Genomic DNA, 25227 nt, shown 5'->3' with positions numbered 1-25227 from the left:
CAGGCCGGTGGAAAAAGCAGAGAGTGTGTATTCTGGGACATGTTTGGAGATGGGTAAGGCTCGCTCTTTTCGGACGAAATCTACTTCTTGCACAATTATATGAGATGTCTTTCCATCTTTTGGGTAACTACATGTATTGAGTTGGCCATTTATACAGCTTTGTTAGATTCTAAACCCTGGAACTAAACCACATAAATTTTCTTTATTTTTTGTATAAAGTCCCGTGGATTGGTCAGCGCAAGGATGTTTCACCAGAATTATGAGCGAATCCCAAACGGAATGCAAGTGCCATCATTTAACTCACTTTGCTGTTCTAATGGATATTACCGAAAGTAAAGATGAAAGTAATGCAGGGGATACAAAGGTATAAGTTTCATTTAGTGTTGTTTTATGGTACATAATTGTATTAGTTGGCGGCACGTATCATGTCAACTTCATATTGAAATAAAACAAGGTACTTACGGAGAAAATGCATTTGTCGTGTGAGTACTTCAAAAAGCTTTGCTGGACGATCCGTTCGCTTCGCCACCATAAAGTGTTTCCAAAACATTAAGTTAGGAGTACAAGTCTGGCTTGAAAGAAAGAATACACTTAGTACTATGTTGGGTCAATTGTACTCAGATCCATATCCCAAAGGCGCGCATTTTTGGCCACAATCTGCCACAAGAAGGCAGATAGTAACATAAAGTGTTTCCAAAACAGTCAGTTAGGAGTACTGTGGCTTTAAAGAGAGAATACACCTAAAAATTTGTTGGGTCAATCGCACTCAGATCCCATATCCCAAGGGCGCGCATTTTTGGTTACTATCGGCCACAAGAAGGCGGGTTCATATGACACCCTAATTCCTATGGGCATGGAATATTCATTAAATCATTAGTTTCCCTTAAAGTACCCCAGAAGTTCAGGAGTATGCTTTTACGCCAAAGAGGTCCATGTAAAATGAAGGTAATACATTTCAATTGACTTCAAAGGAAAATGACAAGATACTGACCGTTCTTACACACGTGGGGATGGCTTTATCGCTGGCTGGAGTTTCTATAACAATAATTAGCTATGTACGGCTAACGTAAGTCCACTTCATTCAAATGCTATAACTTGGGTGTTAAAAAAATTGCTTGAGGTATTGGTCAATGTAGCATGAAGGATTTGATATTTTTTATTGTGTTGTCTGATAGTCCAGGTGAGATTAGAGAACCCTCTGGTTTGCAAAGACTGACTTCTAGTCAACCTGAATAAACCTGGGAGGTAGGGTAACCTGACGGTGGTTTCAGACATTCTGTTGGTCGAATTTATTTAAACTGAGACAAAGTAACCCACAAAGTTAAAAAGAAAGTCAGCTGTGAAATGTGCACGAGGTAGACAGAGAGTTAAGGGCCAAGGACATCACCACCACATTAAATATGAATTTATTGACCAAAAACGCTTCGGGAGGTAAGTTTTCTCTTTCTTCATTTCCTCAGTTGAATCTTCTTCCTTTTGGTTTTAACATTTCTTTACACGTCTATTTGTTTGGGCTTCTGTAGAGACAGGCAAGCACCCCTGTTCCATAGTCGGGTGGGACTAACATCTTGCATTGGAGCTGGACACATTGTCTTTTTTGCTGGGATTGATGCCACAGAAAACAAGGTGAGAGTTGGAGCAGAATGTTTTACATCTTTATTCTTCAGTGTTATTTGCTTAGATAAATTTGTGTGAGCTATTTCTTTTTCTGATGATGGCTCGCTTATCAGTACATCAGCCAACTGATGGTGATTCCTTATAGGCTGCCTGTGTTACAATTGCGGCTCTCATGCAGTACTTCTTGATGGCAGCTTTCTGCTGGATGCTTGTTGAGGGAGCTTACATTTACTTATTTGTGGTAAAGGTGTACAACGTCAACGATAAAATCTGCCGCTTTCATGGCCTTTGTTGGGGTAAGGAAAGCTACTTCTTAAGATGTGAACACTAAATCCCATTGAAAACTAGGCCACTAACTAAAGGTAAATCGCATAAAGCAAAGTAATTATCGACCGAAAAGGATTTGCGGCTGACGATGTGTTAATACCAAAATTCGGATTGGCCATCAGCACTTACCAGAAAAAAGGCTTGAAGAATAGTTACTACTTTTGTCAGTATGACAAAGCGAAAAAAAACTTACGATAGGCCATTTGTAAAAGTAGATATTATAGCCCTCAAATCTATCTAGTATTTGTAATTGTCGACAATGCCTATTTTTATTCATTGTGCTTTTTTGCTGTAGGTCTTCCTGCGGTCATGGTTACTGCATCTCTGGGTATTGTTGCAGGAAAAGATGGAATCGAAAATTATGTCAGTGATCAATAGTAAGTTTGAATGTTTACCTATTAAATCCTCTTTATGGACCCGGAAGTATCGCAGCGGATATGTGACTTAGCAGCTGCCTGAACGGGGAGAACCCAGGGGAAGGGGTGTGAGCTCCCCTCTAGCAATCTTCCTCATCTCGAAACTAAGTCGTCTATTTTTTTTTTCTTTCTTCCGAAATGAGTTCGCGTTTCTTTCTCTTCAATTTCCCTTGTTTTATTAATTAATATATTCATCCATCCATTATTTCCTGTTTTTTCCAAACTCCAAGCTGCTGGATATCTTCAAGAAACAAAATCATCTGGATATTTGTTTCCTTTGTTGGACTTATTGAACTTGTATGTGATGAAACTTCTTTTTAACTTAAATTTAGCAACTTATCTCTTAGCACTTCATCTCCTCCCGCTCATAGATCATCCTTCGGTTTTAAGTAAGGCATCGTGACCTAATCAATATTTCTTTTTTTTTAATATTTCAAAGTTTTTTTTTTTATTTTTATAAATATATATAAAGGAGAGACAGATGGGAGGAATCCATTTATCCATCCACTACACCACAAACATCAATAAATAATAAAGCGTGTTGAGAACGAATTTATATCCACAAAGCTATATAATAGAGACTTAAGTTATTTGACTTATTTTTCAAAACATACTCCGGTTACTTTCCATACTCTTGCGCCAAAACATTTCTTATTGAAAATCTTACTTAGTGGAGTCGGCATCACTCTTAGTCGCTACCCCTTTTTCCCGCCTCTGTCCTATTTTTTCTCATATTTTATACCATTCTTGATGGACAATATACAAAAATCAAATTATTTGTATTCCTATTATTGCTTGTAAAGATTAATATGGCAATCCTCGTGCGAGTTATCAAGGAAGTTACTACAATCCAACAAGTCAAAGACAACCAGAGTGAGCGGATCAGGTAGGATGATCATTCCTCTTTTCCTCTGAAATCTTCCGATCCTTCCAACATAGCTGTTCTCAGCAGAATGCAAGATACTTGTCACAAATGAACCTCATAATGGTATAGCACATTATTGAGTACTTTAGCTCCCTTGTAGGACATCCGAGTGCGAAATCCAACCGTCTGGTTTTTTTTTCCCTGAGGAATCGAGTTTCCAGGTTGAATATAAATCTCTTATTCTTCTTCAGGGTTGGTGTTCGAGCATGCCTGGTGTTGGCTCCGTTGCTTGGCGTTACATGGCTGATAGGTTTCTTCTCGCCATTGCACATTGCCTTTTCTTACATGTTTGTCGTCCTAAACTCTACGCAGGTAAATTACAAAGCTAAGGGCTGATACGCCTGAGGTGCTACTTCCAGAGGAATGTTAAGGCGTATTTCCAAGAACATGATTATCAAATTTTCGAAATGAGTAAGGTGTAACTCAGATGAACGTTCTGATTCAGAAACTTTTGAAGCTAATGTTAAGCACAAAGAGAACTTAAAGCGAGAAAAATAGTTAAATTAGGTCGCAATGGCCTATCTTTAAAACTACAGACCTGCTAAAACCTCTGAAGTACCAAGATACCATTAATTCTTACGCTTAGAGTGCACTTAGCTTAGCCGATAGCCGATAGAAAAGAATGATTGAAAATAAAAAGAAGTATTTGACCGTTAGTTTTACGAGAAGACTCTTTAATCATGGTAAAAAAAGAAGAATAATGCTCATTTGACGTTCTTCTAACCTACAGGTTCTTTTTTTGTTTTTCATTAAACTATTTATTTATTTATCTGCTTATCTATTTACTGGACCCCTTTTTTCGGCAGGGCTTCTCGATTTTCTTCTTTCACTGCTTGAGAAATAGTGAGGTATGGATAAATTCGAGTCTTCATAATCTCCACGTCTTCAACAGGAAAAAATATTTGCTAGCGAAAGTCTCTAATTAGTGCCTCACTTTCCTCACTTAGATAAGAGAACGTTTCAAAAGAAGATTTCGACAAGCACGGCCCTCCCAGCTACACAAAAACAAACCCAAAATGTAAGAGGCAAAGTCTGTGAAGCCAGTCAGAGTGGAGATAGATACTGAAACTTTAGAGTTACAATAAACTATAATATATGCACCTGGAGATTTCTAAGTAGATACTGAACTTACGTTTACCTTTGATCAAAACTATGTAGAAATTCACCATCCCCACAGTTGTCAGCGGCTCAATTTTATTTATCGTCTGCGAGAAGATCCCACTGTTTTCAGAGGGCACTAATCGTGCCAAAAGATCTTTAAAGGGAGACCGTAAAAAAATTAACTGACAGTGAGGGATGGTAATTTCACAGAGCCTAATATGGAGGGGTGTGGCACAACCAAAATCCTTCCTCCCCCCCTCCATGGCACAGTATCATGGTCATAATCGGACAGTGGGATAGGAGAGAAAACTGGACAACGCACATCAGCTGAAATTATAGCATTACACATTCTTTTTGCTGATGTGTATTTTTCGCAAGTTTAGTCATAGTTTTGATAAATTGGTTACATTACTTTCGGTTGTCCAATGTTCAGCAATCGTTTAAGCCGTTTAATAATTAAATGCACCTCTGCTTCGCAATTATTCGATTTTGTTTATAACTCGTGTGATTATAACCGGATTATATTCATTCTCGTTACTATTGGCAATTTTGCAAGTGCTTAAGAGTCCAGTTCTACTCACGAACGGAGACTTACAAAAGTCTAGTCTTAGTGCGGTAAAACTTCAAATCGTCCTAAACAAGAATGCCGACTTACCATCTTGCTCTCCATTGTTTTAATTGAAAAATACACTTACTCCGATACCTATTGGAAAAGTTAATCGAAATTGTAAGGTTGCTCCATAAAACTGTTCACTCATAAAATCTTATTCGCAATTTCTCCCTACCGTCTGCTATACAATTCCCACGTCGTTAGTTTGGAGACTTAGTATATGTAATCACATGAGGCCAAGTACTATTAAGGATTAATTGCACGAGAGAAAACTCAAGTGCAATTAATCCCTAATAGTACGAGGTCTCATGGGATTACTTGTTTATCAATAAAGGGCAAAATTTATACGAAGGAAAATCACGCGTGCAGTCTATTTTTTACAAATTTCAAGATAACGAACGGTTGCTATGCAACGGATTAGCCAATCAGTAACAGGTAATCATGCCCTCTCTTGATTACTAAAAATGCCCTCGATTAAGAAAAAATGCCCTCTCTCTCAACCAATCAGCGCTCAGTAATTTTGCCTTTTATTGATAAGGTATATAATCAACTAATTATCCTTTCATTTAAATTTTCTTCATTTTCATCCCTTAATTTATTTGAATACTGTTTTGATGTTGCGAGGAGAAGTTATTTCTTGGTCACTGGTGCGAAGAAGTGAAATCTTAATATCTATAAACAGTCATTATGCATTTGAATTAACTCAAGTGCAGCTGATTTTATTAAGTACAACAATCAATTCAGCGTGTAGGGTGTAACATATAGATGATAACAATTTCATAAGGCTATTACACTTTGAAAAGGATAATAAAAATGTTATATAACCATGCAGGTACAACTGTTACATGTTCATCGTTTTTTCATAAACACTTGATAATACAAATAGTCCAAAAAAACAAATTATCTAAGCTGCCAGCGAAGCGAATTGGCTTGAGGAAACGAGAAGAGACTGGAAAAAGCTTTTGAGCACCCCAGGACCTCACCATCCTTATTTCGTCACTCACTGCCTCTAAAAATTTCACATTGACCATTACATTAGAAAAAGGAACACATCTTTAAACAACAGAACTATGAGGGAATGCTGTTTATAGGAAAATGGAAACAAAATGCGTGGAAGGGGAGGGAAGGGTAATACTATAACAGGTTTCTTGATGTCAGCTAAGCAAGGCTTTCTTTATCCCGCTGCTAGTTCCCAATTTTTTTTTTTCAAAGATGCTGCTCCATTTTCCAGACTGGAAATCAAACAATTGCACAGGGAACTTCAGAGGTTATGAAAAATAGGGCAAGTCTCGGTGTTTTTAGCATGGTTATGGGACTTTTTTGGGCTTAAATACAACTAAAAGTAATGTATAGAAAATAAAATATACCTCGCAAACAGTTATCTAAAACATGCATCGAGTGTCATTTGCACGCTCTCTACCAATAATAACTAAAGTATCACCACTCCTTCCCTCTCTCCCCTCCCACCCCTGATGCAGGGGTGGGAGGGGAGAGAGGGAAGGAGTGGTGATACTTTGTCATTTTTGACAAGATCGTCTTTGTCATTTTTGTCGTCTTTGTCGTCTTCGTCATCAAGTTCATCCCCCAATGTCACTCCTGGGTCAATTTCAATGCCTTTGCTGAAATTGGCGGGTACTCGGAAAGTAATCCTATACTTTTTGCCCATTTTTTCGAGCTTTGGGTAGCCACCGCTGCTGAAGTTGGCAAATTTGCCATTTATTCTGCACTAGTAAAAAAAATGAAAGAAAAAAAATAAAATTAAAATCGTCATAAGTTAAAACAAATAAATGAAAAGTGCAGCCTTTACAGTGGCAGAATATATTGTGCGCGAACGCTCTCCAGGAGGCAATTTTCAAATTGGACTTATCTAAGATACAGCTAAAAAGTAAAAATAAAAACAGCAACAACAAGAGCAACAACAAACACAACAACCTGACAAACTAAAAGGTGTTGTTGATCACTGACTAGCGATTCTTTAGATCGTTTCATGGTTTGCTGACGCCACCCCACTTGGGTTAGTACGTAGGTCAACCAACAGAAAGGGCTGTTTAGATCTATTGCATAATGATTTCATTTAGAATGTTACCTTGTTAGCGGCTGACATTTCATCATCGGTATCACTTCCATCGCCAAAGCGGAAATGCTTGCCACATTCACCTACTTTCCGGCACGGCATTTTTCGATTGAGTTTCTTGTGTTTACCGTCACTGTCTTCGATGTCTCCGTCTTTCCTTGGGTTTTGAACCTTTCTTCCCTGGACAATGAGTCCCAACTCAATATCGTTCGCCTCACTGGAAGTATAGTTTTCAAGCTGTAGAAAAAAAATCAAATTTTGAACTTATTTGGTTTATAGAGTGAAATAATTAAATGACTTTCAATTCAATGTCGAGAGTATTTGGGATTGCGTCGTTTTTGTTGCAGTTGTTGTTTCGTTTTGTTTTTTTGTTGTTTTTGTGTTTATATTTGTTTTGTTTTGCTTCTTTTTTTTTTTACTCAACTCTGCGATTGTCTCGCACCACCTTCTGGGTCAGTCCGGTTCATTTTTCAAGCAAGTCAAAGCTGAGGTGGACCTAGTTCGTTACTCAAAGGTACCTGTCACCAGTCTGAGGTAAAAAGACAAGCCATTGATTTTTTATATCCCCATAAGTCTAAAGCACATATCTGCCTCAGGGAAACATAAATATGCCTAGATTGGCCATAGATCAGCCCAAACAGCGAAAGCTAAAGGACTGATGACAAACTTAATTTTGATCATGTATTGGGTGAGATTAATCATCAAAACAACTCAGCAGATCAATAACGGTTTCCTATGCTGGAATCAATATCTTTATATTGTTAATTTAATTCAAACTTTTTTTTCCCTGAAAACGGCATAGTTCGGAAAAAAAGGACTCCTGTTCCGTCTAAAACTGAAAATAAATCCAATGGAGTCAAGTTAACATAGGTAAGTCCTTTAAGTTGTCCCATTCAGTACCATCTCAAAAATAGTTTACGCTACCGATAAGCCTTACGTGGTTATAATGTCTAGTCACAAAGATAACATTATAGATTGATAAAAAGCTTAAATTTCCCAGAAAATGAGTGCGTACCTTCAGGAATAATTTCATTGAGCCATTTTTCATTTCTATCTCATCATCATCGAATGCGATCGTTCCGTTTTGGCCTTGAAGTGAATCTTGGCGGAGAGTTTCACTGCCTTCAGGCATACATCAGACAAACAGTACAAACAGTACAAACAGTGACAAGTCACCCAAAGGGATCACTCAAGGTTTCTGGTAAACCAGACCAATGCAGTGCTGAGCGGGTCTGAAATTCAATTCATCCACTTTTTTGGGGCAAAAAGTAAGAGTTTTGGAAACAAAAGTTGCAAAATTTGCCACATGATACTCTGTCTTTCATTTTCCTGCAATTTGATCAGTTACTTTAAACAAGCCTTGAAATCTGATTGGTCGTTTCGTTTTTAGTGTAGTCTCCCCATTGCCTGGGAAAAAGATGCGATTTAAAGCAAAAAATGGTGCGATTCGTGAATAAATCACATCAATAAGAGCCAATCAGATTACAGGGACCACCAGTGGTTTCAAAATGGGTGTAATAAAGCCTAAAACAAGTAATGAATACAGTTATACATTTCTTTTAAATGGCACGTATGGTTATGTGTAACATAAGAAGTGTCCTCATTGTACAAAGAGTTTTATCCCAATGTGTTAGATTTAACCTCTCAATCAAAACAATTTTACAATCAGATATGATTTGTGACTCTATATTTGTTCCAAAAAAAGGAAGTTTCATTTTTTCTGCAGCATTCTGCTCAAGAATAACCATAGTAAATTTTTACAGCCATACTTACAAATTCAAACTTATTCTAATGCTTACAATTTTTTTTTAATTTGAATACATTGATGACCAGAGCATATTATGAAAATATACAAAGAATATAAAACCTTTTAAAGTAAATAATAATTCAAAGATAACTTTCTTTTACATGGAAACAAAAGATACCATATATTGGAATAGGAAAATTTGGAAGACTTTCACAAGAGTATCAAAATTTAAGCTTACATCAAACTCAATACCTTACTTACAGCCATGCCTACTTTGTTGAAAGGGTGGAGTTAGCTTCCTTGAGTGATAGCTCCGTGATTCAATAGAGCAGGGACCCTTTGTCTTAATTCTTGCTTTGCACTGAACAATAAGAACATTTAGAAGTATATTAATACAGTAAATATACACGTTTTATGGCAACAACTTAAAACTTTTCTATATTTTGATGATGAACAAGAAGCATAGAAACCAAAAAAAAGTCACTGATGTACATGTTATTAGTGTTATGGGGAGCTTGTTATGATTTGGAAATAAAAGTTAATGTTGCACATGCAATATTGAAGACTTCCAAAAGAGAGCAAAAATTTATACCCATATTTACTTTACTGAAAGGTGTCTTAATGTTTCACATGCAATATTGAAGACCATGTAATTAAAGGAGCACTTTAGTTCCTTAACTGTTTATCAGACTGAATTTAAGACTCTTATCCTCTCCGCTTCTATGGGTCGTACAACATTTTCCTTTGCAATGACTAATGTTAAGCCTAATACAAGTACCTAAAACAATTGAATACAGTAAATAATATAAGCTTAACCGCTTTGTACCTGCGATGTACACTCCATTTTCGGCGGGTAAAACTTTTGAAAACCAAGAAACGAAAATTATCCTCTGTGCTTTCTCGCATTCCATCTATTTATCTCCCATTCACAACTTGTTTGCGGTTTCTTTTGGCATGAAATCACAGAAGCGCCCAATGCAGCTTTCCTACCTTCTGTTTCATTCAATCGCTGAGAAATCAATGCGCCTGCAATCATTTGCTCAGTGGATTCTACCCATACCGATACAACCCTTCCGGGACCCTGGGCCCTCTCGAATAAGTAAATTACGTTTGCCGCCTGGTGCATTCCTTCCTTCCTTTCTCTCTATTTTTTCTACCTACTTACCTCTCCTCCGTTCTTTTTTCTTTTTTTTTTTCTCGATACGAGCCTCGATTAAAGAAACGAGGCTCGATTGAAAAATCGAGGCTCGATTGAAAAATCGAGGCTCGATTGAAAAATCGAGGCTCGATTGCGTAATCGAGCCTCGTATGTCGCAGAGTGGCAAAACGAGGTATCGTGGTCGTTTTAGATCGAGAGTTTTTGGTCTGGTTTACCAGAAACCTTGATCCACCCAAAGTTTACTTTCACCCCTACTTTCATATTTTGTAGCCCAAAATGTCTTTTTTTCTTTTTTTTTTAACAGCTTTATTGACCATTACACACGTTACATACAGCAAATTAGACAGCCAAGAAAAAAAAAATTAAATATATGTGTAAAGTGATAAGGTCAAAAGGGAAGATGCGAACGGGACGCGAGGACCCACGCGAGGCACTAATAATTGTGGTGTAGTTTTTTTGTGAAAATATATTTTAGCTTTCGAGAAGTAGGCTACTTACCGCTGTAAGCAAAATTATGCGTCTCGTCAGCATCAGCCAGCGTCAGACTTGAGTCTCGATTGGGAATAAGTCAATAGGCTACCAAAAATCAAGACAGAGGCGAAGTTTTCTATGCTAATGTCTGTACACTTATTTGCAAGCGAGAGGAAAGTCTCTGATTAGTGTCTCGCATTCCTCACTTAGAAAAGAGAACGTTTCAAAAGACGACTTCGACAAGCACAGCCCACCCGGCTGCACAAAATAAAACCCCGAATGTAAGAAGCAAAGTTTATGAAGCCAGTCAGAGTCGAGATAGATGCTAAAATAGGAAAAGTTCATCGAAATTGCAAGGTTGCTACTTAAAACTGTTCATTCATAAAATCTCATTTGCAATTCTCCCTCTACCGTCTTCTATACAATTCTCACGAAGTCAGTTGGAGACTGGTTTTGAATCAACAAATTATCCCTTCGCTGAAATTTTCTTCAGTCTCATGCCTTAATTAATCTGAATACTATATTGATGTAGCAAGGAGGAGTTATTTAATTGTCACTTGTGAGAGTCAGAGGGCTACTGCTGTAGCTGAGAAGTTCTTTAGCCAATTTAAGCTTCTTGCTCCGCTTTTTCAAATTTTTTGGCAATTTTCTTCATCAAATACCTTGGTTCGTGATACAGTTACGATATTTATATCATTCTATGATTAAATATTCAAGATTTAGCTCTGTGTTTGAGGTGTCAGAGAAGCCTTCGAGTTTTAATATCTGCAAACAGCCATTAACTATATGAATTAACCTCAGTGCAAATGATTTTATTGAGTAAAACAATCAATTCAGTGCGTAGAGTGTAACATACTAATGACTAAGCTACTAAGCCATTACACTTTGGAAAGGATATTAAAAATGTTATATAACTATGCAGGTACAACTGTTGTACGTTCATTGTTTTTCCATAAACACCATGATTATGCAAATAATCTAAAAAACAAATTATCTAAGCTGCTAGCAAAGCGAATGGGCTAGAGAAAAGGAGAAGAGACTGGAAACAGCTCTTGGGCACCTCAGGACCTCACCATCTTTATTTCCTCACTCGCTGCCCCTTAAAACTTCACATTAACTATTGCATCAGAGAAAGGAATACATTTTTAAACATCAGTACCATGTGGGAATTCTGAATATGGCAACATAGAAACAAAATAGGAGGAAGGGGAGGGAGGGGTGGTACCATCACAGGTATCTAATATGAGCTAGGCAAGGCTTTGTTTATTCCGCTGCTAACTACCAGTATTATTTCAAAAGATGCTGCTCCATTTTCCAGACTAGAAATCTTACAATTTTGGCTTAAAACAATGTGATAAATCTCCAGAGAAAACTTCAAAGGTTGTGGAAAAGTTTTCCAAGAGCAATTGTTGGTGATTTCTAACATGGTAGCTAACGTAAGCACTCTTTTGGGCTTGAATACAGCTCAAAGTAGGCCATGAAAATAAAGTATACGTCGCAAAGAGGTTTATAATACGTGCATGGAGTGTAGCTAGCACACACTCTCCTTATAATAACTAGAGTACCCCTTCCCTCTCTCCCCTCCCACCACTACATCACATTAAAACAACATACGCAGCTTTTCAAAAGCCTGACGAAAAACTTTACTGTTCTCAGTTGAACGCGAATATGGCCGCCAGCATCATGAAAAGCAACATGAAATTCAGCTGAACAGAAATTGCATTGCATACTTTATCGTCTTTATCATCGTTATCGTCTTTATCATCGTTATCGTCTTCGTAATAAAATTCATCCCCCAATGTCACTCCTGGGTCGATTTTAATGCTTTTGCTTAAATTGGCGGGTATTTGGAGATAAATCATAAACCTGCTGCCAATCTTCCTTACCTTGTCTCTGAAGTGGATAAATTTGCCATCTACGTTGCACTAGTGAAACAAATGAAATTAGGATCGTCATAAGTTAGAAATAAAAAAAGCGCAGGTTTTACAATGGCAGAATATGCTATGTGCGAACGATCTCAGGAGGTGGTTTTCAAATTGAACTTATCTAGAATACACCAAAAAACGAACAGCAACAACGAAAACAACAGCAAACACAACAACCTGGCAAACTAAAAGGTTTTGTTGATCACTGACTAACGATTCAATGAATATTTTTACGGTTTCTTAAAGTCATGCCACTTAGGTTTTTACGCAGGTCAACCAACAGAAGGGTGGTTTAGATCTTTTGCATAATGATTCATTTAGAATGTTACCTTGGAAGCAAATGACATTTCATCATCGGTACCGTCTCCGTCCCCAAAGCGGAAATGCCGGCCGCATTTACCTCTACTCCAACATGGTATATTCCGAGTAAGTTCGTGTCGTTCGTCATCGGACTCGATTTCTTCGGTTTTAGTTGGGTATTGACCTAATCTTCCCCGGACAATGAGTGGAAGCACAATATCATTCGTCCCACTGGGAAGATAGTCTTCAAGCTGTAAAAAAACAGTTAGATTTTGAAGTTATTTGGCTCATAAAGTGAAATAATTAAAATGACTTTCTATCAAATGTCGAGAGTATTTCGGATTGCGATGCTTTTTGTTTTGTTGTTATTGTTGTTGCTGTTTGTTTGTTTTTGTTTGTTTTTACTCCACCAGCTGCGTCAGTCCGGTTAATATTTCAAACAAATCCAAGCTGGGGTGGATCCAATTCGTTACTCAAAGGTGCCTGTCACCAGTCTAAGGTAAACAGACAAACTATTGATTTTATCCTATCCCCATAAGTCTAGAGCACATGTCTGTCTCAGGGAAACATAAATATGCCTAGATTGCCCTAGATTAGCCCAAAAAATGTCGCTAAGGGACTGCTAACAAATTTTGATCGTGTTTTGAGTAAAATGAATCATATTGGAAACAACTCAGCAGATCATTAACGGTTTCCTGCGCTGGAATCAATTTCTTCACCGTAAATTTAACTAAAAAATTTTCCTTGGAAGTGGTATACTTCGGAAAAAAATAACTTCCGTTCCCGTCTCAAATTAAAAAATAAATCCAGTGGAGTCAAGTTAAAATAGCCTAGTCTTTTAAGTTGTCCATTCAGTACCATCTCGAAAGTAGTTTATGGTCCCGATAAACCCTACGTGATCATGATGTCTGGTCACAGAGATAACATTATAGATTATAAAAAAAAAAAGCTTAAATTTCACGGAAAATGAGTGCGTACCCTCAGGAATAATTTCATTGAGCCATTTCTCAATACAATCTTTTCATCATCGAATTTGATCACTCCGTCTTCGCAAAGGGTGTAGATGTCAAGGTGCAGATATGCCTTTTGAGCTTTGAAGTAGGCCGTGGCGGAGAGCTTTTTTGCCTTCAAATTTTGCAACGTAGTGGACTCCAGTTCTGAGAAGGTGAAATCTTGAAATTTAGGGACTAATTCATCGATCTCATCGCCCTCTTCTCGCCTGATGGCGTCCATTTCTACAGTGAAGGCTTTGGCAAAATTCTTGTTGTTACGACAACGACGAAACAGAACCTTTCCAGACCTGCTAAGGACTTTCAGACACATACCGCCACATGTTTCGCTGTTAAAATCAGCCGCAACAGCTGACAAAAGATTGGCAGCTGAGAAAAAAAAAACGTTATGTGTTATATATACTCAAACATTACCTCAGCCGGCGGTTTACAAGGTGATTTTATATTTCGTTGACGCCAAATTGAGTGCCCGGGAGAACATAACGAGCGGATTATGGAGTTTTGCCAATGATTGACCGTTCCAGTTTGCATGGTGAATTTTTGAGCCCACTACAGAGATGTAAGCTCATTATGATAACATCTATCAAATACATGCCCACATACACACACATACAGGGAAAAAAAAACGTCCAGGTCACAAGTGGAACTGACGCATAAAGAAAAATTCAAAATCGTCGAAGGTCTCTGTTTTATCACCATCTGTTTGTTTTGTTTTGTTTTGTTTTTCGACAGCTTTCGTTCGATTTTTTTCATCACACCCATGGCCCGTTCGAGTTAGTTCAAGTTATTCCATCGTTCAAACCACTAGTTTGCAATAATCTAAATACTTTTTACATAGTTTGAACTCGACTACACTTTATTTTTTTCTAAAGGAAACAACTTAACGTAAAACTAACAAAAAATATTCAATTCACTAAAATGACAAAGCCATCAGTAAATTCAAATCAATGATCATGTGAGTTGTATTTGGGGTCGGGTTTTCGTAATATTACCCTGCACTTGCTTTGTTTAAAAGTCGCTGAAAGAACGCATGACCAATATTTAAAAATAGAACATTGACTTTGATCCAGCTTAATCGATTTTTTCTTACAATGATAGTGAGATGACTTTCGAAACCGACGTTTGGTTTAATTGTACTACGTTGAATAAATATTGAAATTTTAGTGTCATTCCAAATTGAAAATGAGTTGGCACTGAAGACAATGGATTGTACAGCTCCATAGTATTCAATCGTAGTAATTTTAAGCTTCACAAGAACCGGAGAAAGCGAAAGAGGCGGCGAAAAATAGTTTATTTGCAACTGAAAAGAAACTGCTTTGTCTCAAGTATCACCTGCCCTCGAAACAGTCCAACTAGCCTATTCTTATACAAATATAAGTAATAACAAATTAATCCAACGCTGTGATATTAGTCATTAATAACTTGCTGTAAGTGATATTCGAACAGAGTTTGAATTTATACCTATTTCACCATATATAGATTTCTGTGCAAACTGATTTTGGCTAAATGATTAACAGGTGAAAAATATAACGCATCTAACAGGATGAATTTTTTGTCAGAGAGCAAACAAAAAAAAACCCCACAACATTTAGGACCAAGTTTATTTGAAAATTGCGATGAAAATTTCCCAAAACATTTTGAGATTGCTAAAACTGACGACGTTTCAACGTTGGCTAAACGTTTTTACCAAGTCAAAAAATAATATTTGTAAGTTGCAGTCTCTCTATACCAAATAAACAATGGGCGATAAAAAGCTATACCGTGACAAAAGAACAATAGTAATTAGACAAAAACCTCTAAATTTTCACACTTTGATAACAAGCGACCGGCAAAAATGCTTGGACGACCATTTAAGCATTTACACCCTCTCCTTCAAAAAGAGAAAGAGTTGCAAGAAACTTTACATCGAATTTTGTTTAAAGAAATTGCTAATTCACTTTGAACAAAGATTTCCAGGCTCGCTTATCTTTATGGCCCATCTAAGACTCACAAAGCCACCCTGGGCAGGAGGCCTATTTTATCATCAACCGAAACCTACAATGACAATCTGGCTGAGTGGCTTGAAGAAAAGCTGAAACCGCTTTCCATAAATGAGTATACAATCACTGACGCCTTTGCCTTTGCTGATGAGATTCGTACTCATTCTATGAATGATGAAGCCATATTGGTCTCTTTCATTACTCTGTAATGCCTACACTCCAGTCTAACTTTTACGATAGAGCTTTCCACTGTAAATGAGATCTCTTTTATCCACATTGAAATCGTCAAGAACAGAACTAAGCTTGAAGCTCAAGTTTACGAAAAACAACAAACGCTGATTTGCTCTTACACTTCCACAATCACACCGATAAACACTGAGCCCATGCCCTACCACAGAAACTTTTAATATAGAATGTGTCAAGTTACGCTCCATTTTCAGTCGCCTTGCTACCCTAAGGGCCTTATTGATTCCGCTATCAATAGTTTTATTTTGAGAAATGCTTCGGCAGGCGCAGCGGAAAGAAACACCGATGATAGTAGCACAGTAAGAATTACTCTTCCATTCAAAGATCAAGTGACCGCTTATGCGGTTCGGAAGAAGTTGCGCGATCTTAGCCATAAGATTCTCCCTACGTTGCAGCCTTTTTTTTGTGAGCAAGAAATTAGGGCAAGATCTTAAACACAAAGAAATCAAGCCGACAATGCCTTGTTTACCGTCTCTCATGTAATCCACGCGGTGCACATTGTGTCGGGTACACAACACGACACCTTCATCAACGCATTGCTGAGCACAAATATTCGGCAGGCGGTCGACATTTCGTGGAAGCTCACAATAGCAACCACCTCTTGAAAGAAAACCAATTTAGAGTTTTAAGAAGGTACCAGGAAAAATTTAATCGTTTAGTCTTTGAAATGATGTTCATCAAGAATCTCAAGCCTAATTTAAATATCCAGACAGACTCCATACGTGTCAAACTTTTTAATTACTATTGTTCTTTTCTTACGGTAGAGCTTTTTATCACACATTGTTATTTTGGTATGTATAGACTGAAACTTGCAAATATTTTCTTTTTGGGACTTGATAATGGCGTTTATCCGACTTCGATACGTCGTCGTTTTTTAGCAATCTTAAAATGTTTTTAAGAAATCTTTTATCGCAGTTTTTGATCGTTAAATGTTTTCCTAAATCACTTCTTATGAGTTAATCTTACATTGCAAAACTTGTCTAGGTTCTCAAACGGAGGAGGGTACAAGCAATCATTCGTAATAATTCGTTTGAACGAGCCTAACACGACCATTCCCCAACACCAGAAAATCTTTCTCGGACTTTGCACCTCCAATCAATGTTATCAAGTCATCATGTAATATATATTCTCTATCCTTCTCTATCCTTCATTGTTTGCGTCAAATGTGATGGTTACCCTACTTATCAAGACAACTCTGGTTAAAGACCATGTTAAGCACGTACAAAGCCACTCTAAAGTGACCATGTTGCTACTGGCTACTAAATAAAACTTTTTAGATTAACCTTATACTGAAGCAGATCCACTCTCCAAAAGCATATTGACAACAAATAGAAACAGCATACAGGGCTCATCGTAACGATCCAAACTCAGCCCGTTTTAAGAAAGAGTAAAAAACTTACCAGTAGATGAGACAAACAATACGAGACTTGTGTGAATGTTCATCTTCATTGCAGACTTCAAATCAGGGATTGCTAAACCAAACCTTAGAGCCCGGGTTAATAAACTTCACACCTGATTGGAGGAAGGCGTGGTAATTTATCTCAACAGACACGGTGGAACATCTCGAGTTACACCTAATTTGCAACTGAAAAGAAGTTGTCACGGGAAGCTGTTATCAACACAAAAACAGAATTAACACCTGCAAATCCTTTGATCCGTGCAGGCCAGCTTTTTTGTGAGCAAATTTGTTTCCATTCGCACTCTCTGTGAAAGTTAAATATATTTCAATTTGGATTTGATGGTCTAACAATACGGCTTTTGAGTGCACAATGTATTTTGATCACTTGTGCATTCATTTATTAACTTTTTCTTTCACAGTCTTCTTAAACAAGGCTTCTTCCTTTGCCCTTAGCTCAAGAGAACACGAAAGAAAAAAATATTCCTTTAATTTCATTTTGAGCTAATGATTTAGGAGTCTGTTCACGGGATGAACGGGCAGACTCGACAAATGCCATCTTACCTATTTCTTTCAAACTTCCACTGTTTATGAGGGTTATTTGGTCAACAAAGACTTCCTAGATGATTGGTTCAACAAAAACAATGGCCTTAGTCTGCAAAAGGATCAGCTCGCTAAACTACTCAAAATTGCCACGACAAATCAGCTTTTTCAGTTAAATGGCCAACATTACGAACAAACAGATGGTGTGGATATGGGTTCCCCCCATGACCCTCAAATGGCCAATGTCTTCATGTGTCATCTTGAAGAAATACTTACGCGCGATGACTTGATACCCCTCTGTACAAGAGGTACGTCGACGACACCCTTGTCAGAATGCCTAGTGCTGCTGCTGCTGTTGTGCTTTTTATTACTCTGTATAGCCTACACTCCAGTCTAACTTTTACGATGGAGCTTCTCACTGTTAATAAGATTTCCTTTTATCGGCATTGAAATTGTCGAGAACGGAACTAAACTTGAAACTCAAGTTTACGAAAACCAACAAACACTGATTTGCTCTTACGCTTCCACAGTCACACCGATAAACGCCATAAAGACTCTTTATTAAAGACAGTGATACACTGAGCCTATCGTCTACCACAGAGGTTTTCAATGGAAAATGTGTCAAATGACGCCCCATTTTCAGTCGTCTTGCTACCCTAAGGGCCTTATTGATTCCACTATCAGCAGTTTTATTTTTAGAAATTATTCGGCAGGCACAGAGGAAAGAAACAGCGATGATAGTCGGACAATAAGAATAAGTCTTCCATTCAAGGTCAAGTGAACACTAATGCAGTTCGGAAGCATTTGCGCGATCTTAGTCATAAGATTCTCCCTACGTTGCAGCCTGTTTTTGTGAGCAAGAAATTAGGGCAAGATCTTAAACACAAAGAATTCAAGCCGCCAATTGTAAATCGACAAAGCGTTGTTTACCGTTTCTCATGTGATCCGTGCGATGCACATTGTGTCGGGTACACAGCACGACACCTTCATCAACGCATTGCTGAGCACAAATATTCGGCAAGCGGTCGACATTTTGTGGAAGCTCACGGTAGCAACCACCTCTTGAAAGAAAACCAATTTAGAGTTTAAAGAAGGTACCAGAAAAAATTTAATCGTTTAGTCTTTGGAATGACGTTCATCAAGAATCATAAGCCTAATTTAAATATCCAGACAGACTGCATACGTGCCAAACTTTTTAATTACTATTGTTCTTTTCTTACGGTAGAACTTTTTATGACCCATTGTTATTTTGGTATGTATAGACTGCAACTTGCAAATTTTTTTTTTTTTGACTTGATAATGACGTTTATCCAACTTCTTAAATGTTTGAAGGAAATGTTTTATCGCCGTTTTTTATACTTATATGTTTTTCTAAATCACTTCTCCTGAGTTTATCTTACATTGCAAAACTTGGCTAGGTTCTCAAACGGAGGACGGCACAAGCAATCATTCGTAACAATTTCTTTGAACAAGCCTAACACGACTATTCCCCAAGACCAGAAAATCGTTTTCGGACAACTAATACCACTTCGGGATTTTGCACCTCCAATCACTGTGTTCAAGTCATCATGTAATATATATTCTCTATCCTTCATGGTTAGCGTCAAATGTTATGGTTACCGTACTTATCAAGACAACTCTGAGTAAAGACAATGTTTAGCATGTACAAAGCCACTCTAAAGTGACCATGTTGCTACTGGCTACTACAAAAAACTATTTAAATTAACTTCATACTGAAGCAGATCCACTCTCCAAATGCATATTGAAAAATAATAGAAACAGCATCGAAACGATCCAAACTCAGCCCGTTTTAAGAAAGACATCCTGGCCAGAATGCCTAGTACTGCTGCTGCTGTTGTGTTTCCTATTACTCTGTATAGCTTACACTCCAGTCTAACTTTTACGATGGAGCTTCTAACAGCTGATAAGATTTCCTTTTATTTTCTTTTAAACTTAAGACTCAAGTTCACCAAAAACCAACAAACACTGATTTGCTCTCTTCCGATAAACCCTATAGAGACTCTTTTTTAAAGACAATGATACACCGTCAGCCCATGCCCTATCGTCTACCACAGAGGCTTTTAATGAAGAATGTGTTAAATTACGCTCCATTTTCAGTCGTCTTGACTACCTTAAGGGCCCTATTGATTCCGTTATCAATAATTTTATTTTACAAATGCTTCGGCAGGCACAGCAGAAAGAAACACTGATGATGGTAGGACAGTAAGAATTAGTTTTACATTCAAAGATCAAGTGACCGCTAATGCAGTTCGTAAGCAGTTGCACGATCTTAGCCATAAGATTCTCCCTACGTTGCAGCCTGTTTTTGTGAGCAAGAAATTAAGGTAAGATCTTAAACCCATAGAAATCAAGCCGTCAATTGTAAATCGACAATGCGTTGTTTACCGTTTCTCATGTAATCCGTGCGATCGACAATGCGTTGTTTACCGTTTCTCATGTGATCCGTGCGATGCACATTGTGTCGGGTACAGAGCACGACACCTTTATCAACGCATTGCTGAGCACAAATATTCGGCAAGCAGTCGACATTTTGTGGAAGCTCACGGTAGCAAACACCTCTTGAAAGAAAACCTATTTAGATTTTTAAGAAGGTACCAGGAAAAATTTAATCGTTTAGTCTTTGAAATGCTGTTCATCAAGAACCTCAAGATTAATTTAAATATCCAGATGGACTCTCAACTTGCTAAACTTTTTAATTACTATTGCTCTTTTCTTACGGTAGAGCTTTTTATGACCCATTGTTATTTTGGTATGTATAGACTGCAACTTGCAAATGCATCTTTTTTTGGACATGGTAATGACGTTTATCCGACTTCGAAACGTCGTCGTTTTTAAGCAATCTTAAAATGTCTGTAAGAAATGTTTTATCGCAGTTTTTTATAGTTAAGAGCGTGTCCACGAGAGCACCGGGCAGTCGTGCTACATGCCATCTCACCGATTTCAATGAAACTTTGCCAGTTTAAAGGGTCTACTCCAAAACTCAAAAAGACGAACTGGTTTCTGTTTTGGTTTTTACCGGGGGGAGATAGACCACCCTCCCCGTTTTTTCTTGGTTTTCACTAAAGAAATCGCTTCAAAATAGGCAAATTGTATGAAGCTCTCACTGCGATTGTATTTAACCAATTATTCTGAGGGTTTGCACACATATTTTTACATCCTTAGTTAATGTCCGCAGCAAGCATCAGTCTATTCATGGACGGCTTGTCAATCGACAGAGGCAAATTCACGACTGTGTTTTTAGACTTCTTGATTCATCCAAATATTTGACAACTTTGAGGTCAAATATCTTCCGTTGCCAGAAAGCTGCAACACTAATCCTAATTACCCTTTATAACCCATTGTTTCATCTCTGAAAACCATCAAAAAAGTCCTTGGGCACTACTGTATTTTTGTCTTGGATGCCTTTCAAAATCTGCGACTGGGACAAGTTTCTCTAAACTACACCTGTCACGCAATTCTTGCTCTAAGCGGTCACTTGACCAAATAAACCTACATTATCTAGCTCTTCATACAAGATGATTGATCAAGAAAGGTGAAAAATGGGAAAAACTTTCGAGATTTCTGTAGGAATGGAAAATTTCACGTTTAGAGAGATGCATGTAGGCGAAAAATCGAAGAGAAAATCGTAGCGTTTCTTTCTCCTGTCGTTTATTACCTTGGAGATTTGCTAAAATCAGCAGCTATGGCTTTTTACGGTACAAAATATTCATTAGTCTATAATTTGATTGTTTTTCTCATCATTGCTCATTTTAAGAGATTTTAAAGTCGCGCGCTGCATTTTGGTTGAAACTATTCCAATTTCCAGTGTGCGACAACTTCGGCTTTTATCGAAGAGAAATTCTGCCCTCTAGCTTGAGAGCAAATATCAATAGTTCTATCAGACTAAAAACTGTGCTTCTATTCCAAAAATAAAATTAAAACAGTGTTGTCACTTACCGCCATCGAATATTTCCATGCAGAACTTCGCTAAGCTAAAATTGCGTGACCCGAAGACTCTCCGTAGGAATTATGCTAACGCGTTGTTCATGCTGTCTGTTAGATAACAATTTCAAAATAATCTGCAGAGCTCTGTGATTATTTGCATGCTTCGATCGTAAAATATTTGCTTATTTTTTTCAAGCATTCTATTACTACATATAAATCTACATCTCTGTGGATCTAGTGTTGCCGGCGTTTAATTGCGTGACTTATAAAACTTATTAAGAATGAGCCAGCAGTAATTTGACCAGTAGGCTCCTTGCAAAATTCCCTTGATGAAATCCCAAGACATAGTCAGTTGTTTTTCGTGAGCAAAGACAACATATATGAAAGAAAAGTGAGATGCAAATGTCTTAATTTATTTGTATTACTTTATTATTTTTTTTTTAAGCTTAATAGCAGCTGTACCCTCTCCTGCAGTCTTCGTCTAAATTTTGCAAGGTCACTTCTAATCTTCTGCCTTGTTCGGTCAGTTTCGACTTTTTCCAAAGTCCACTTGGCTAGTTAGGGATTGTTCATGAGAATTTTACCTGAGGTTCGACCTCGAACGAAGCCATCCCCTATAGAATGGCAAGCCGGTCTTAGTCCATTTCCTCTCGATCTTATCATAGACGGATTTTTTTTTTGTCAGCTTCACTTTGTTTGTCTTTGTTCAGGTGCCTCTGGATGGCAGCCAATGACTGAAACGTCTTGATACATTCCTTTTTTTAGCAAGAATATCTCGCTTTCTTGTTCTGTTTGTGACGGATTGGGTATAGTTCTAGTGTTCTCGCGATGACCTGCGTTCAGAGATCTGTGCGCCTTGCTGCTCAGGTTAATTAAGGCCTGGGTCAAAAATGATATTCGCCTCCAGTGCCCTCCCCAGCAAGGTTCGCGGAATTCGCGTGGAGTGCGCGAGTAACCATAGTTACTTGGAATCAAGATCGCGTAGTTCGTGAACGGCATCCGCCATTTTGAAGTGTCGGCTTTGCAATTTGGTTTTTCCCATCTTCGCTGGTGAATCCGACAATCTAGAGGAAGACATCATACGAAGGTGATGAAACTTTCTTTGCTATCTTCATTTCCTCAAAAAATGCCATGATATCGCTATCTTAAAGCCAAAGAGAACCCTTTTGAACCTACGAAGACCTCTAAGAACCGCTCTCAACATGTTCACTGATTTCACTGCAAATACAATGCAACATGAATTTATAATATAGCGCTCATTTCTAGAGCTCAATAGCGTTTTACAATGTTTGTAACTTTTGCATAGAAAAAAGTACTATGTTTTGTAACAAATGCATAGAGAAAAGTTTCATTGTGGATATACCATTCAATTTTGAAATTAAATTTAGCTTGATAAATCCTCTATCACATCATGATGTGTAAACTTATGGTGTTTATCAAAATTTAGGCTTTTGAATGCTTTGGAAACAATTTCTCCAAGAAGCAGATGAATTTACTGACAAACGTAATCCCCCAAAGCAGTTGTTAGGTAAGTTTAATTGCTGACATGTAAGATGCAGATTATCTTGTCATAAATTGTCCCTTGAAAACTTATAGAAAAAAGCTGTACTAATGTGTGTTAGTTTATTCCGAGGTCCCTTACTGAATTGCTATAAATATATAATAATAATAATTTTAATTACTCACACAGAAAACCAGCCAGCCCTTGCAGATTCCAAAGAGAATCTACTTGATTAAAACCAGTTTTATTTACTGTTATCCCTATTTGTTTTCTTGAAGAGGTCCTTCCAGTTATTCCACACAACTAATTTATTACAAGCATGTTAATGGTGTTATTAATGAGGCATTTTTTTTGGTTTTTAAATCGTGTTATATCAGTTTTAATTATAGTCAACAGTTTGGTTTTTAAGTTTTCACCGGTAATAATTGCAACAATCATTGTCAATGATGAACTTGTAATTGATATATGTGTCTATTTGAATGTAAATATTCTACCCACTACACCAGTGGAGTATCTTTTAATTCAATTGCATCACAAAAGTTCTGATACATGCATATGATTCTGACCATAGCCTTCTCTCTTTGTTGATAAGACATGATTAATTACCAGTGCTTACTGTTGCCCTAAGTGGGGCACTGTTTTTTTTTTGTGACAAGAGCAAACACAAACTGGTATAAGATGTGTTATCTTCTCAGCCCTACTCATAAAAGATGTGCCATCTTATCTGTGCATTATTAAAAATGTCCCTCTAACATTCATTCACAATTCGTAAAGCAGAAGTACAAAATTAGTTTAGACCAAGAGCACACATAAACTTGCTAAAGACATGCACATACATTGTAATTTTGACCTTGCAAAGCCCAATAAAAAGACTCCTGCCGTGACATGGCTACGGTCACTTTACCTGATTAGAGTGTTAATTATTACTTTCTTAAGCAGAGGTTTCATTAAGATTTTGAGGTGATGGGAAATGTACAAGTAAGCAGGCAAAATATGTTTTGATTCTGATTTATGTCAGTCACAACATGTAGGAAAAGTTATGTTCCCAGCCAGTCAATTTGCCCAGTGTCAGGCCCATGAAACCCTTACTTAAGCTTTAATAGTATTCAGTGAGATATTATGGAAGCCAGTGTTGTCATAATGCCTGTTGTTGTTGGTCTTCTTACAGGGCTGGCATCCAAACATTCTTGAGCCATGGAAACCAAAAGTGGAATGTTTTGCTTAACACCTACTTTGAACAGAATTTTACCAAGGGAAAAAATATCACTGGCTTTGCTACAGGGAGAACCATTAACAACCTTAGGAGCAATATGAGGCTAACAGATGCTGTATTTCTTTGTAGGAGGAAAGGAGCTGTCACATGCTTTTCCAAAATTGATGATGTAGTCATGTTTGTTACTCACAAGAACATTATTAGCCTTCAAATCACAGTGAAGAAAGCCTTTTGTGTGAATATGTGAAAGGGCTTCTGTCAAATCATGTGAAATAATTAACCAGTCATTTGTTATGAGTGAGCTTTGCACATTCTGTATTGTTGCACTGTTTTTCTGACAAGACAATAGTTTGCTTATTGTTACAGATGTATTGTTATCCCCTTTAAACTCCATTATTAAGGAAATGGGCTGCTTTTGAAGCTGCACACCTATTATGGTGGGGATATTTTTATGTCCGAGTGCCTGCATAATGTGAGCCTCCTTCATTATCTCTGTGGTGTCCTGCATCAGACTGTTTTTCCACAACCTTTATATCAAATCGTGTGTACTGTCTCAGAAGGCATCAACCATATGATCCTTCTCCCAGTATTATATTCTGTCCATTGGTTGGAAGAAGTTCAGTATCATTGATTAAGTTTACAGTAGATTATTTGGTACTTGCATTCCTTTAAAAAACTGGAAAATGAAGGCAATATATTATAGAGAGTGTGCTAAAATAAAT

At 37.5% G+C, this 25227-nt stretch overlaps 1 protein-coding gene and 2 long non-coding RNA genes across 3 annotated transcripts; 2 read left to right on the top strand and 1 right to left on the bottom strand.

Moving 5' to 3' along the window:
* Positions 1-2596: 2596 nt before the first annotated feature.
* LOC149051346 (uncharacterized) lies at positions 2597-3760 on the top strand. Its single transcript, XR_016188951.1, has 3 exons — positions 2597-2657; positions 3164-3246; positions 3477-3760. It is a non-coding gene; the product is annotated as an uncharacterized LOC149051346 (long non-coding RNA).
* Positions 3761-11238: 7478 nt separating this feature from the next.
* Positions 11239-17494, bottom strand: LOC149051345 (uncharacterized). Its single transcript, XM_089213887.1, has 4 exons — positions 17308-17494; positions 13651-14051; positions 12702-12923; positions 11239-12372 (listed from the first exon to the last, which is right to left on the bottom strand). The coding sequence occupies exons 1-4, from the start codon at positions 17354-17356 to the stop codon at positions 12100-12102; spliced, it is 945 nt and encodes a 314-aa protein (XP_089070013.1). The 5' UTR covers positions 17357-17494; the 3' UTR covers positions 11239-12099.
* Positions 17495-22237: 4743 nt separating this feature from the next.
* LOC149051344 (uncharacterized) lies at positions 22238-24823 on the top strand. The gene is made up of 3 exons (XR_016188945.1): positions 22238-22878; positions 23239-23319; positions 24461-24823. It is a non-coding gene; the product is annotated as an uncharacterized LOC149051344 (long non-coding RNA).
* The last annotated feature ends 404 nt before the right edge of the window (positions 24824-25227 follow it).

The sequence above is a fragment of the Pocillopora damicornis genome, chromosome 1 (assembly GCF_964200805.1).
Source record: "Pocillopora damicornis chromosome 1, jaPocDami1.2, whole genome shotgun sequence".
Lineage (NCBI taxonomy): Eukaryota > Metazoa > Cnidaria > Anthozoa > Scleractinia > Pocilloporidae > Pocillopora > Pocillopora damicornis.
Note: the sequence above shows the minus strand (reverse complement) of the source record. Positions and strands in the feature narration are given on the sequence as shown.